Genomic DNA, 14,798 nt, shown 5'->3' with positions numbered 1-14,798 from the left:
ACACTGAAGATTAAACAGTTAGTTCAAGAACTAAGCAAAGTGCTCAGATAATGAAGAATATTTAGCTGTGTTAAAGAAGTGTTGAACAAAGCATCAGCATCAAGTACAATCTGGTATTTTCTTTTTTCCCTGAACTTTAAGGAATCATTGCAGTTGTACTAAAACAATAGCAAAAAAAGTTTCTGAAGCCTGGCAAAGAAATGCTGTCTTAAGGTTTCCTCCTACTGCACAATGCCAATAGTAGTTATAAATTCAAACCCTGGGTAGGCAGCTAAACTCTCAACCTTCCAAACCACCACCGTTAGAAGATGGATTTGATATTCACCACCAATTTTACCCTTTTACATTGGACGAGTACGAAAATATTCAAATTACATTCTCCAGCAGCTAAAACTTAAAAGGTGCAAATACATACAGATACCTCTATAGCTCTGATATGCCAAGCATACCTAGACATCTGATGCCATCCCACATCCAGAAGCGTTGTGTATGCACCCACTAATATGGCATCAAAGTAACATGGGATGAGGTAACGTGGAATTCTCTTTAGGTAGACAAACATGGCCTTCAACCATTTACCGACCTATTAAAATACATTCTAATTAGAACTTAATAACACTAGGGCTCAAAAACCAGTGCTTTCAGGATCCATCTAGTTAAAGTATTTGTCACAGTTTTTGTGCATTTATTACACCCAAGTTATGCTTGACCACCACAAAGATGAGGTTGTCTTCAGTTATTAATAACACCACTAGCATGCAACCATTCATGTCTAAGAAGTTGTCCATGCTAGATATTTGTGGTAGAATTGCTCCAAAACTTCTGCTAAGAGAGATCAACTCTAAGAAAAGTAGCAGGGAAAAATCTGTACTGTACCTGTACTACAACATGAATGGGCAAGAACATCAACTATGGAAAGAGATTATATTTTGCTAACCTTGTAGGAAAAAAAGAATATTATCACAAAAAAGTTATTAAAACCGAGTAGCAAAGGAAAGCTGCAACTGAAAAGGCATCACTACGACCCAAGTGTGGGAAGGAGGTTTCTTACTGCTTAAAAAGACAGGACTGAAGTGATGAAGCTTGAGACCACGGATAGAAAATTATCATCAGAAGGCTAAATTATGTACAGCCACTAGTGAAAATAACTGCAGATCTGGGTCTAGGACTCAGGATTCTGGAGCTTCACCATCCTTATGTCACTGCAAAGTGTTTGACACCTGGGAAGTATTTCTTTTCTTTCCTTCAAGTACTGTTTAAGAACATCATAACAACCTACTAGAAAGTCACTAAAGATTTAAACCTTGCAGATGAAGAAAGTATGTGTCAATACATTACGTGATGACACTATACTTTCAAGCTGGAAATTATGAAGGGAAAGTTACTTATGTAAACAGTGAAATTTTAAAGTTTAGTTTCATATGACTTCAGTATGGCTATAGGTACTTCATATTTTCTGCAAAACAGAATCAATGCCCAACACGTTTTTCACTTCCCTTTCACAGTCTAATCTTAAATAGGATTGAGGAGAGGGAAGAAAAACATGTTAACGGTTTAATCTCCTAGAAGAAATAGCCTAGACAAGAAATAATAGCCTAGACAAGAAATAATAGCCTAGACAAGAAATAATAGCCTAGACAAGAAATAATAGCCTAGACAAGAAATAATAGCCTAGACAAGAAATAATAGCCTAGACAAGAAATAATAGCCTAGACAAGAAATAATAGCCTAGACAAGAAATAATAGCCTAGACAAGAAATAATAGCCTAGACAAGAAATATGTTATAGACAGACCGAATTTACAAATATACCAGTAAATGAAAAACCAGTAATTTAAAACCCCAAAGTCACCAAATAAGTATATTTACTCACTTCTGCACAGGCTCCTGCACGTGAAATCAGACGATTACTGACATAATCAATCATCCAGTCTCCAGATCTTAAATTATCACAAAATGGATGACCCAAATCATTCTTTGGTCTAATGTCTGCCATCACTGACATTAACCCTGAAGATACAAACCCAACTCTGTATTAAAAGACACACCATTATCACAAACAACAATTACAATTCAGGAGGAAAAGGTACACAGCAACAGATGCTTTAACTGGATTTAACTGTATTACTTGATCTGCAAAACGAGTTAGGATACAATTCAATTGTACTTTCCTCAGCATACATCGTAGACAGTTATGAAAATCATTGTGGAATAACTAGCATGATGGAATTCATACATTTGATAAATGAGCGACACTCCTCAGTAATCTAGTAATGCCTAGGGTGTAATTAATGTGACTTTTCACTGGAAGTATATGTATTTCCTTTTTATTTTAAAAGCAAGGGCATTGCTGTTAAAAACACGTATCGAAACTTAATCTTGCAGCCCAGAGTATTGACAGAGAGGGTGGTTGTTCTAGTATGTGATTTCCTGGGTACAACACTGATTAGTAGCATGGTCAAGCAGAAAAAACCTTGCTGGGTTTTATCCAAACAATGACACTAGCCATAAAATAGCATTAAGGTATGATCCAGATTGAGCAGCTCTATTTCACTTTTTTCTTGACAGAAAAAAGAATGCTGAAACTATTACCTTGGAGGCCTGCATACTTCAGTGGTGACCAGTTTGGAATATTGTAACAGCCTCCACCGTCTTCTTGTTCTTCTGCCTCACACCTATACAGTACTTGGTTTAGGTCAGCCAAAGTTAGTTTAGCTGCAATACTGAAAAAACAGTGGAGAAAAAAAAAATTTCCAAACCCAAAAGCAACATTAGTAGGGAAACAGAGAATGGATTTCATGAACAATTCTAGTTTCAGGCTTACATTAAAATAATTAAGTATATACAACTCTCTCACCACTTAATCTTGGAAATTAAGAGCCTGATTTTTTCAGATGTTCCAAGATGTTCTGCTCAGATGTTTCAGTATTTATTTAGAAACACAGTATTAAGTACAAACCCCGAACAATCATACCCCAACACTGACAAGCACTTCATATTAGTAAGTCTGTTTTAAGCAGCAATTACACAGAATGTGAGCAGAAGAGCTTGGGAAGTTTTTAAGTATTAACCCTGCTTAGTACTATACATATAGAAAGAGTATCTCAAAGTTTTTATTGCTCTCTGACAATCCAAATCCATCTGTAGTAACAAAAAAAAAAAAAAGCCCAACAAAATAAACACACCCTCACTTTAAGTTTACAGACTGTTCTTCGCTCCCACTGTGGCTCTCTTGCTTCTGCTTTAGAAACTTAAAAGAATACTCACGAAGAAAATAACGTTTTTAATATAGGTGCTGAATGATCATCAGGAAGACTTCCAGATTTAAAATGAGGGCTGAACTGGATCAAATGATTGCGGAGTACACCAACAGCCTCTTGTGCCTTTGGGTCCAGACTAACTCTGTAAATATGAATGTGTAACTTGTAGAAGTGTAGCACTTACAATAACTATTCCCAAGTTTCAAAACAAAGAATCCTATCCTTCTATTTTAACTAACACAGCCATTTGGCAATTATAATAACGTACCTGAATACTATTACACTTCCTGGTGTTAGTTTTTCAAATTCTATTTCTTGAACAAATTCATTTGGCCCTTTTATGGCAGTTCCAGCTTGCTTTATAATTTTACTGTCTTTAATCTTAGAAAAGAAAACACATTTGCAACTGAAATTCAATGTCATTTTTCTAATATAAGATATCACAAATTACAAAATATTACATCAGAACATGGGTGAAGGAAGCTACTTACCTGGATATGCTCTCTGAGTTCCATTGTGAAATTAGGCAATCCATTTATAAAACGTTCATCTTTTTTGTAAGGACTAGCATTTCTCTCAATAGTCCTAGCCTCAAGTACTACTTCTTCTATTTTTCCTAAGAAAAGTTAAACCATGTTGTAGCTGTTAAGATACTTTAAAAGTGATTCTTTTTAAAACATCAAGCAAAACCTAAGACTAAAACCATAAATATTCAAAATACAAGTCTCAGTTGTACAGCTAAAGAACAACCAAATGTGACAAAACATATGGGGAATTGCTTTAAATATCCTATAAACATTCATTACATGTTCATTGGCTGTATTGTATTTAAAACTGCAATTTTTGTTATTTTATAATAAAATAGCCATAAAAATCACCCACCAATTAGTGAACTACAATCTGTCTTTTACTGATCACCAGCTCTGTTAGTAACCTTATTATCTTTTAGGAGACTATATTAGATTGGTTTCCAAAGTGCAGCTACAGATGGTTTATCTTAAAAGTGTAACAACTTATATTAATATTCAAATATTCTAATTTTCTCTATCCTTTCAGTAATCTATAAACTAAAGTATACAAGTCTTGCAGCCACTTGTAAATGTCTTAATATATAACGTGACTGATTTAAAACAGGCATGCACATACACTCAAAGAATTGAGTATACTTAAAAAGCCAGTTTGTAAAGCTTCTCTTCAGAAACATGGCCAGGTAATGTGCAGAAGTCATTATACTTTGCTACTATTAAGTATAGTAAATTGCATATTTAATTAATACTATATATACGTATTACCTATATATTATCTTTATATTAACTTCTGCATTACAATGTTGTTTCTTAAGATGTATTTTAAAACCACAGTCATATATAAGAAAGCTTAATAGCAATGACATCAACAAACATAGTAAGATTTTAGCTTTTTTCCACAGTATAACACTTAATAGTAATCCCCCCAACTCTTTACAATTAACCACGTTGCTGTTAACTATTTCTTACCAGTTCACAAACAAGACAGTAAATAAAACTACACCCTCATGGGGAGCTTATAGCAGGAAGTATACTCAATATGAATGCCTTTGAAAACCCTAAGGTAAGTTTGTTATTATTTCTTTAATAACTTTTGGTGCATGCATGTTAGTACATATAAAAGGAGTGTTATATACTGAAAAGTCTCATATTGGTTTCATGTGTTTGAAGTTAAAAAGTATGGAATTAGAATAACTTTAATATTTTGTACACCTGTCATGTCTTGAAAAGAAATCTCATTACCTGGGATACACATTTCAGGTACTTCTTTACTGTAGAAGGAAGTTTTAGGATCCCTGAAAGCAGTTCGACTTACAGCCACAACAGACTGGTGTGTGTTAGGACAATGTCTTGTCACTGCCACTATATCTTCATCAACTTGATCTACATACACCTAGAAAAGACATACCATTGCAACTGTGCTCACTCAGAACATAAATGTGGAGCAAGCGCAATGTTACCCTCACTTCTTGCCTGATTAAAGCCTTTAGCCCCCAGCTCCTGATGCAGCCTGTTTATGGCCAGCCTTCCTGCTAGAATTCCTGTTTGGAAGTTAACTTCACCAGAAGTCAGGTGTGCTGCTGGATTCCATTTTGAATAAAACCTCTCTTCAGATACTACAGAGATCTGTAAAGAAATTAAGATTTAAGCAAGTATCAACTACTCCAGAAAAAAAAACAACAAAAAAACCAAAACAAACCACGCAGCTGGAAGTCTCAACTATATAATCATTTCAAGTTTCATATGAAATTGGACAATCCGAAGTAATGCCAGCTAGTAAACTGCTTGGAATTTCAAATAAACAACATTAACATATAGGTCCTAGGACAAAAATAAAGTTTACATCTTTTAAAAGTAACTTAGGAGTCAAACTGTAGACACGTACCTGGTGTGGCACTAGTTCATCGTAGCCTTTGGTGCTTCCTGTAGCACAGCATGCCATGGAAACAATCATTGCACTAGGAAGAGCATCATATGCAGATCGGTGCTACGTTAAAAAAATAAATAGGTAATAAATAGTGAAACAAAGACATAATTCATTCCTCCCAATTCAGCATACAGAAGATGTAACCAGTTTAACAGAGGAATGGCTAATCACACGATCATCATTTTCTCAATCACAATAGAATTATTGAAAGAAATTACTACAAATGCACTGACAAAAGCAACTTAAGAGAAACCCTCAAAAATAAGCACTCCAATTCCCACCATTTTCTCTCATTCGCTCCTGTAAAGCGGGAGCTAAGGAGAACAGGTTAACAAGCAGAGACAGAACCACTTATAGTAGCTGGAATGAAAGAATCAAAACAGCTGATTAAATAGCTTTATAAACTTTTTCCCTTGAAAGACAAGATCTTGAACATCAGAGGGAGTTGTTACAAAAATTTTATTCTCTGCATGAAGACTTGAAGATCTGAAATACATTTTTCCTAACTATCGCTCAGAAAAACATCCAGATCACACCAAGCCCTCCCGTGGTTCAGAAATACCAATTCAGAAAACACTACATGTAAACTTTGGTGTTCGGTTGAGGTGCTCACCTGAATCGGACATTCATTATCATGTGTAATATCCATAAACAGAGCATGAGCAATAGCTGGCATCAAAGGCCTCAAACGTGGCTGAACAAAAGAGCCAACAGGTTCACCTCCAAAACGATAAACTAACCTTCCCTCTTCATGGCTATTATAAGCAGTCATTGCCTCTAAAGAACAAAAATAGGTAAGTGTTTGCATAAGAATAACTACCATAGAATACAGCATGCACAAAGATGTTAACACAGCATTTTACAGTTGTTATTTTGGTGTGTTCAATCATTTTAAAAAAATCACATTGAAACTATATTCTCCAATGTGGATACACAACCTTGGAGTATTCTATTTACTGTAATGTATTAAGGTAGAGAAAGGTAAGGGGGAAAAGGGAGAAACAAAACGGAGATCTGAAACTGTTTCTCATAGTCTTTAAGAAACCCATGCAACAAAAATCGACACGATGCAGCATTTGCATAGCAGAACTGTGCTACAACTTCTCTTTCTCTGGCTAGAATAAGGAGTGAAATATTTAACCTTCTGTAAACTAATGCAGGATGTCTTCTCTTATTTTACAGCTAGTACTGTAGTTTTTGCTGAGTATCAAAAAAGTCACAATACAGAAACTGTACTTCTGATTACAGGGAGTATGAAATTAAAAGTGCATAATCCAGAAGAGACCTTTTCCTTGGAAAAAGCACGTCATCTATAATCTCTTGTTGGAAAGAGACCACACGCACAGCAAGCCTACCTCTTATTAAGGAGGTAATGCCCAGCCTATTCACAAAGATATTGTCCAGCTCCTCATTTCCCGTGAACAGTTCAGCCACTACATACAAATCGGCTCGCAATTTTCTAGCTGTGTCCAGCATGTACTGCAAAAAGCACAGCCAAAAAAGCCACAGAAAGGGGAAAGGTAGATACAAAAAAGGACAAGTTTCAAAGCTAGGCAGGGATTAGACAATAGGAAAATGCCATGCAGCAAAGACAAAGAGAAAGCCAAAATTAAGGAACAAAAAAGTTGTTACACAGAAGAGGACACACAAACACAAGCAAAATCAAGAATTAGCATACAACACAGGAGAAGTTAAGTAGAACATGAAGAAGAAAAGGTAATTGCATAAGCAAAGAACATGAAAATGTAAGAAAAATAAAAAAGCATACCAATGTTAGTTTCACATTAAAAACTCCAAACCATACACAACAATCCTACACAATTTTCAACTGCTTATTGTACCTCTAATCAGGCTGGTAATTCCCAGGCGGTTGACAAAAACATTGTCAATGTACTCACTGCCCGTGAAGAGTTCAGCTATCACATAAAGATTAGGTCTGACTGATCTGGCTGTTGCTAGCATCTCCTATAGATCACAATACATTTTTAATGCAAGACATCCATTGTCAGCTATGTATATGCAAACATTAACATGAACGTTAACGAAACACAAATGCGTCATTCATATATGCAGTTCATTAAAAAAATATTAACAACAAGTAACATTCATAAAACCGTGTTTGTACTTTACAGAGATTATTTATGGACTGAGTAATTTTAAGAAATGCTCTGAAGACTTCAAGCTAATTACAACTTTGTTTTTAAACAAAATCTTAACTCAAAATGCAAGAACAAAGGCTGGATAAGAGAGATACCTGTCAAGGTAAGAAAGCTGAGGAGGACTTCAGTTTAAGCCTTCAAAGTTACCATTCCAAAAATGGTAACAATAAATGAAAGAATGGCAGATGTTTTGAAATGGCTGCATTTAAGAGCCCCTTACAACTTTTGTGTGGGCAAATCAGCTTGTTTTAGAGAGCTCTTCATAGATATAGGTAAGTTCTGCAACCAAGCTAAGACTAAGCACTAACAAGCTGCACTACTCAAATCTATTTAAAGCTAATTTACTAGATAAGTACAATTTCTGGATGTAGTCAGCTCTGTGGTAAACAATAAGCACTGATCTTAGCAATAAGCCTGCCAGACTAAACTTGCTGCAGGTGTTCTGCAGGTGATCCTGCAGATTTTGTAACAACAATGCAGGACTTACTTCACAGACAGAAGCTGCCTTATAATAAATATGCTTAATTTTCCGTACCTCAGCTACATGAATAGGTGTTGAGTGACAGTTGTCAAGACGAACACCATGGAAATATTTGGCAGTGATTTCAGTGTATTTTTTCATATGTGCCCAGAGGTACGGGCAGTCTTCAGGTTTATTACCATAACGCAGTTTCACACTGTCTCCCCAACAAATAAGCTCTCTTCTCAAGTAAACATTTGAACCTGTAAGGGAAATAAATTCACTATAGTGTGTGTGTGTATATATATAGCATAGAATGTGCACCAAATTGAAAATGTGGTATTTCATTTTTCTACTGCTGAAGAGCAGAACACTGATGAAGAGTAAAAATTCTAACAATAACCATATCGACTCAAGATCTGTATGCCCTACACTGATGTATAATTACAGACTGCTCCAAGGGAATATTTAACTTCTATAGTGATACCAAAACAATTCTTCAGATTGAAATCAAATTCCTTTTAATTCTTCGAAGTAGTATAAAAACTGTACTTGAGGAAAAAAGAAGAAAAAAGCAGCAAACAAATGAACAAAATCAATAGTTTGGTTGTTTATACCAGCTAAATTCAAAAGAGCATCTCACTCTGTTACCATAAACTGCCACAGCCACAATTTAAAATTTTATCTTCTGTTAACAGCAGACTGTGATGATGTAAGGCACATTTCCAAAGTACTTAGGCAGGCAGGTCACTTAAATGGACAAAGTCCCTAAATAATTTGTGTGTATGAAAATATTTATCCTCCATTTAGCCTACTTTCACATACTATTTTCTGCCTGCCTTTTGATGCAATCAAAAAAAATTCTTCAAATCTGAGTTCACCTGTAATATACTTACTGCACAGAATATACTGACAGAGGTTTACCTGTGACAAAGACTTAAATAATCAGTCATATCTAAAAAAAGTGACTTCTCTCCTATATAAATCACATATTTGACAACAGCAGTAATATAATTTAAACAAACAAAACCACCAAAAACCCACACTATTTATTTATTTGCAACATGTAATATCCAGGCACAATCATGGAATTGTCAATAATCAGACCCCACATAAGAGAAATATAATTATCTTTGAGCCATCAGTCTTCTGAAGGTCTGTTTATATTCATCTTATCTAAACCTGATCAAAGCATGAACAGGGTCAGCACCGCTCAGGATGGATAAGACAGAGCTACTCCATTGCCTTCTGCTACTCCTACATCGGCTGTACTGATGCATCACCATAGTTATTTTGGTGGTTGAACCTTGAATTACATCAGGAAACTTATTCAACTGAAAAGTAATCCTGCCTTAGCAAAGAGATTATTTTTCAGCCAGGCTTATATCCTAAGACTCACATTATGGACACCGAAGTGATTTGGATGAAATGAAAGACGCACAACAAGAGTAAGCACCTACTAAGTAAAGAGCAGGAATTGTAAGTCGCCACTACTTCCAAAAACATTCACTTAAGCACAGCCTACCTTTTATCTTCACTAATGGCAACATAGCTACACGGGCAGAAAAACTGGCTTTCTTCGGATGTACACCATGATTTTTTAAGGGCCATTTACAGAACTAGCTGCATTTGTTTTGCAACTCATAGTTGTGCCCTTATGTATCATCTTTTCACACTGCATTCTCAGTTGAAATAATGTGTGGCATAAAACAAAGGTATAACACAAGTATAAAGCACTCAAAAAGCTACAGACTAATTAAGAGAGAAAACTCAGAATGGAAGTTAGATATGCTAACTAAAACCAGTGACTGAAGGAAAAAATACAACAGTCTGCCCAGAAGAAAGGGCAACTAGCTGAAAGAGAACTGAACAAGAACACCCTTGAGACACGTATTATCTTCATCGTTGTGGGGGAGGAAAAAAAAAAGGTAACTAAAAAGCAGTGAAAGGGCTGTAGATTATTTTGCAGAAATGCAGTGTTTGCTAACTCCAGATTACTCTGAAGTATCAATCAGATTAGCTTTTAAAGCAGATTCAAACTCGTAGATATATGTTTTTAATTAGAATTAAACTGGCCTTTGTTTGATTCAGTTAACTACTCTGAAAACAAGAGCTGTCAACCTTGCTTTTATTGGATATCAGTGCTGTCCCCAAAGGAGTCAGAAAACAATATTTTAGTGGATGGTGATTTCATACCCTATCTTACCTTCACAAGTAATCTGCATATTTATTTTGGATTAATTGGGTCACCTCTTGACTGCCTCTCACCGGACCTTTCAAGGATCCGGTTTTTGCTCACTAATGCAGTAAAATACTATCCACCTTTTTATTGCATTAGTTTTCTGCCACACTGTCATTGTCTTATGGAAATGCCAACAAGCAGTGGTGTTGGAACAAAGTATAAAGTAAGCAAAGATAATGACAGAAGTGAGGAGGCAGGATATCCCCATTTCAGTGGCAGAAAGCTGGTAATTTCCCTCTCAAATCTTGCAAAACTGTACCTCAAATCCCAGTTCTTACAGTTGATCTGTATGGTAAATGGGAAATAAAAGTAAATAAACTGAGCATCTGCCTGCTATTCTGCAGCCTCATAGGAATACATCTGGAAAAGAGATAGATTAAATAAAATCCTTTTTGCTCTGGCTAGAATGTCAAAAGGTTTACAACACGATTCAAGTTTTTTTACAAACCTGGTTCTGCAAAATTTCTAAGAGGATCATCTCCCATAACCCAGCCATTATGAGCCATGAAATAACAAGCTTTATCTGGCTGATGTATCATAGTTTCTTCTTCCTCCACAGTCAGCTCTTTGAATGGATAAGTAAAATACCTACGGAATAGACAGGCAATTAAAAAAAAAACCAACCAAACCATTACATAAGGTAACCTAAGCTGAAATTCTTTGTCTTTGAAATTAAAATATCTGCTATGAACTGGCTTGTAGATGAAACAGATTAAAAAAACCAAACAGCTGATAGACTATAAATGACGGGGAGTTTTCTATTTTGTAACGTGTCTTGAAGGAGAAAGGACAAGTGTTGCCACTATCTTGGTGTCAGCTGGTAGTGTAAGATTAAAGCCCTAGCCCTTCAGATACGAGTGGTATCAAGTACATCAAATTTGAAAGGTGTAAACTTTCCTAGTTCCACCCCTCTTCCACCTACAAGAGCAATTTGCACTATGTAAGGCTTTGATATGCTCTGAGTATTGTTTCATGCTCTCTGGTCACATTTGTTTATTAAACAGTTATTGTTCCTTAAAGACAACAGTCAATTCATTAAGTGGCATTTGTCCATAGGAAAAAAAACATTTTGTACATACAAATATATACTTTTAATGAACTTCGAGCTCTCTTTCCCTGAATAGATTCTAATAGTTTTCAAACAAAACAGAACAAAAAAATACCTGGTAACTAAAGGATATTTTCTACTGATAGGACCCAGCTTAGGACCATCACCAGCCAGTCGTTCATAAACCACAGTCCCCACAAGACAATTGACAGCCTAGAAATAATCGAATTATGCGTTACTGAAATGCCTACATTTATTTGAAATTTAAAACAGTTTAGTATTAAACCACAGTAATTATAAGACCTGCTCTTGATGGTGATTAGTTTGTCTGTATTGTTCAGCGTTCAGCTCCTCAATCCGCTTGCGAAACCAGTTACAACATTCTTCTATTGCAGCTGGCCCATTGCTTATCAGGAGGACATTAAAAGCAGAGAACAATTAGAATAATTTATTTTTAAAACATGCAGTATAACTAACTAAAAGGAATGAAAAATTACATTTTTCCCATCTCTGAAAATAATTTCATTTATTTAGTTTTGCAAATTTAACTTCACTTATGATTTTACCTTATAATTAATACTACAATACCTGTGTGGTATGAATGTTGCCAGTGCTATGTTCATATCTACAGTACAGCCAAATCGTCTATAATCAGGGTCCTGAACTATTTGAAGGTGTTGATTTGGATCAGATTTAGTGCTCATTTTGCCTAAGAACAAGACAGAAAAGAGTATTCATAAAGTAAAAATAGGCATTACATTTAAAAGACATACAACTTTTAGAATTCTAGCATAAGCAAGATATGGGTAGATAAAGGCTTTGAAGGCATACAAAGTCTTCAAAGACTTTACTAGCCCTCAAAGCATTCTTCTATGCTTAAATCAGCACAATAGATTTCTCACATAGCAAAAAATGGGATTATTTTGTTTTCCAGCTTATTGTTAAGTTTACCTATAAGCTTCTCAAACTGTAAATATATAATCCACATACTTCAGCAACATACCCTTCCTTTACCTTGAGTTAGAAGCGTTTTAAATTGCTGCACAGCTTTGTTAACATCCGCTTGGAAAAACTCCCATAGTTTAATTTTTGGATATATATCTTCCCAAATTATTTTGCGGATACACTACAAAAATAAAAATTATGTTAGTTAATAATGTTGATGATTAATATAATTAAGAAGTGCTCATATGAATTATCCAGAAAAAAAATACTGGGGAGTAAAGGGTTATTTCATTAAATGTATCTGCAAAGTATTCACCATTTTTTGTGCACTTGCACAACCTTAGAAATATTAAAGGTTCATTCAGCTATTTATAGTGTTCATTAGCTTATATTTAGTTCTCATTCACTTACATTCAGGTGATGATCATTTTCAATCAAGGGAGGGACCCCTTTAGCAGTATACTTTCCATCAGCCACCATACAGGTCAAGTGCCACAGAGCTCTATCCAAGACCCAAGCTGGCTTCAGGTGAGGAGAATTTACAAGGTTATAGCCACATTCTGGATGCATTCTCAGCCATTCACTGTTAGCAGCTTATTCAAGAAAGGGAAGGGGGGGGAAAAAAAGTAAGTACACAAGCTGAACACTTAGTTGTTTTGTAGAAACATCTTAACACCAAGAAGTTAAGGTACTATGGCATGTATACATAGTTCACATTTCAACTGAAGTTTTCCATGCCAAGAGAAAATCATGTCTTATGCAGAGGTGTGCGTTACTGATAGCCGTTTGTTTTGCAACAAATACAGCTGCAGAGACTGCAGAGAAACTTTTTATTAGTTACAAAAATATGCAATAGACCACCAGTTCCAAAACACTAAAAAAAAATTAACATTTTATGTTAATAATGGACACGAAATGCTTTGTGTGTGCTGAAAGCCAAACATACGTCCCAAACCAAGATTTAAGATGGACTAAGTTGTTTACATTTTAATATTCTTAACCCTATCAGATGATACACACACACAGCCAGAGAACAAGAGTGCACACACACCACCCAAGAAATTAATGAAAAATGTAGTTAAATGGGCTTTTAAGAAAGGATTAGCTGTGACACTGTTGTGTAGATAATAAGGAGCAGAGCAGTGGGAAGCGATGCCACTGAGTCTTACACAGGAAGACAAGTGCACTGCCTGCTGCATGCAAATGGAACACTAGTTCAGATCAAACACTACACAAAAAAAAATTATAGCAGAACAATTAACACCTAAGCCCCAAGTTTGCTTAGTTCAAAGAAGCTAAAAAAAATGTCAAAGGGAAAGAAAAGAGTGTACTCTCTCAGCCTATAGTATGAACAGCTCTTCTTAACACCCTCTTACATTACAGCTCAAGATCAGTATGAACATGGCAAAATTCGATGTTTATAAGGTCAAACCATTTGTGGAAATTAAGATCTTCATGGTTTAAATGCCACCTACAACTAAAACCACCATACTTAAAGTTACAAAAAGCAATAGTAAACTCAGGCTGTTAAAGGCTGTTCTAGGCCAACCAGATCCCCCTCCCTTTTTTTAATACATATACTACTTCTGAAAAAAAATATTTTTCTCCAAAAAGCAAAAACTAGCTTACTCTTATTCATCTAGCAAGAACCATGATTTACTATAAAGGACTTTCAGGAGTAAATACTACTAATTCTAAAAAGACAATATACCATTTAAATCAAAGGTATTATCATGCCAAAAAAAAAAAGTCAACAGGTCTTCCACTAATTCTGGTACGGAACAGAATGATGTTTTCTGATCAGAAGGTAAGCTCCAATGATTCACAACATAACACCAAAGAAATCTAATTCTGCAGAAGAAAATTTGCCCAAAACATCACTTGTGATTACATTTGTTACAGCTAGGGAGAAAGTACACTTAAGTGTAAAAGTACAGAAATATTAAGATGAGGAATTACAGAAAGTGATTTCTAAAACTCATTACATTCTTATTTAAGAAAGTAATTTCACATTGTGCAATGGACTAATTCATTGTTATATAAATCAAACACAAACTTATTATTTAGTAGTGATGCCCACTGCCCAAGGCTTCTTTTTTTCCTCCCCTTTATAAAACTGAGAAAAGGTGGTCGTTGATGCAATTAGTCAAGTGCTTGGAAGTAGGATTTATTCAAGTGTTAAATTGCAATTAGACAATAGTAGCATCTTCTGAAAGATAAAGAAAATATAA

The 14,798-nt window shown here is 35.3% G+C and overlaps 1 protein-coding gene across 6 annotated transcripts in view; it reads right to left on the bottom strand.

The window, feature by feature from the left end:
* The window catches only part of AGL (amylo-alpha-1,6-glucosidase and 4-alpha-glucanotransferase), a 38,230-nt gene that overhangs the window by 15,569 nt on the left and 7,863 nt on the right, over window positions 1–14,798 (bottom strand). For 4 of the 6 annotated variants that reach the window (XR_015699200.1, XM_087734176.1, XM_087734175.1 and 1 more), the window contains exons 6-23: window positions 12,979–13,160; window positions 12,637–12,748; window positions 12,211–12,331; window positions 11,926–12,028; window positions 11,738–11,835; window positions 11,023–11,162; window positions 8,408–8,595; window positions 7,069–7,192; window positions 6,327–6,490; window positions 5,672–5,773; window positions 5,260–5,412; window positions 5,029–5,179; window positions 3,751–3,875; window positions 3,528–3,640; window positions 3,267–3,401; window positions 2,592–2,722; window positions 1,873–2,009; window positions 450–583 (exon numbers count right to left, since the gene is read on the bottom strand). Coding sequence is in view for 5 of the 6 variants with exons in the window: in XM_087734176.1 (XP_087590302.1) it covers window positions 450–583; window positions 1,873–2,009; window positions 2,592–2,722; window positions 3,267–3,401; window positions 3,528–3,640; window positions 3,751–3,875; window positions 5,029–5,179; window positions 5,260–5,412; window positions 5,672–5,773; window positions 6,327–6,490; window positions 7,069–7,192; window positions 8,408–8,595; window positions 11,023–11,162; window positions 11,738–11,835; window positions 11,926–12,028; window positions 12,211–12,331; window positions 12,637–12,748; window positions 12,979–13,160 (2,413 nt within the window). In the remaining variant the exon portion in view is untranslated. Of the gene's footprint in view, window positions 1–449; window positions 584–1,872; window positions 2,010–2,591; window positions 2,723–3,266; window positions 3,402–3,527; window positions 3,641–3,750; window positions 3,876–5,028; window positions 5,180–5,259; window positions 5,413–5,671; window positions 5,774–6,326; window positions 6,491–7,068; window positions 7,193–7,554; window positions 7,679–8,407; window positions 8,596–11,022; window positions 11,163–11,737; window positions 11,836–11,925; window positions 12,029–12,210; window positions 12,332–12,636; window positions 12,749–12,978; window positions 13,161–14,623; window positions 14,755–14,798 lie in introns of those variants that run through there. The other 2 variants (XM_087734180.1, XM_087734179.1) reach the window with 2 other exon arrangements.

Source organism: Nipponia nippon, unplaced genomic scaffold (genome assembly GCF_047370975.1).
Source record: "Nipponia nippon isolate SJK-2023a ecotype South Korea unplaced genomic scaffold, ASM4737097v1 scaffold_5, whole genome shotgun sequence".
In the NCBI taxonomy this organism is placed as follows: domain Eukaryota; kingdom Metazoa; phylum Chordata; class Aves; order Pelecaniformes; family Threskiornithidae; genus Nipponia; species Nipponia nippon.
This window is presented reverse-complemented; position numbering and strand designations above follow the sequence as displayed.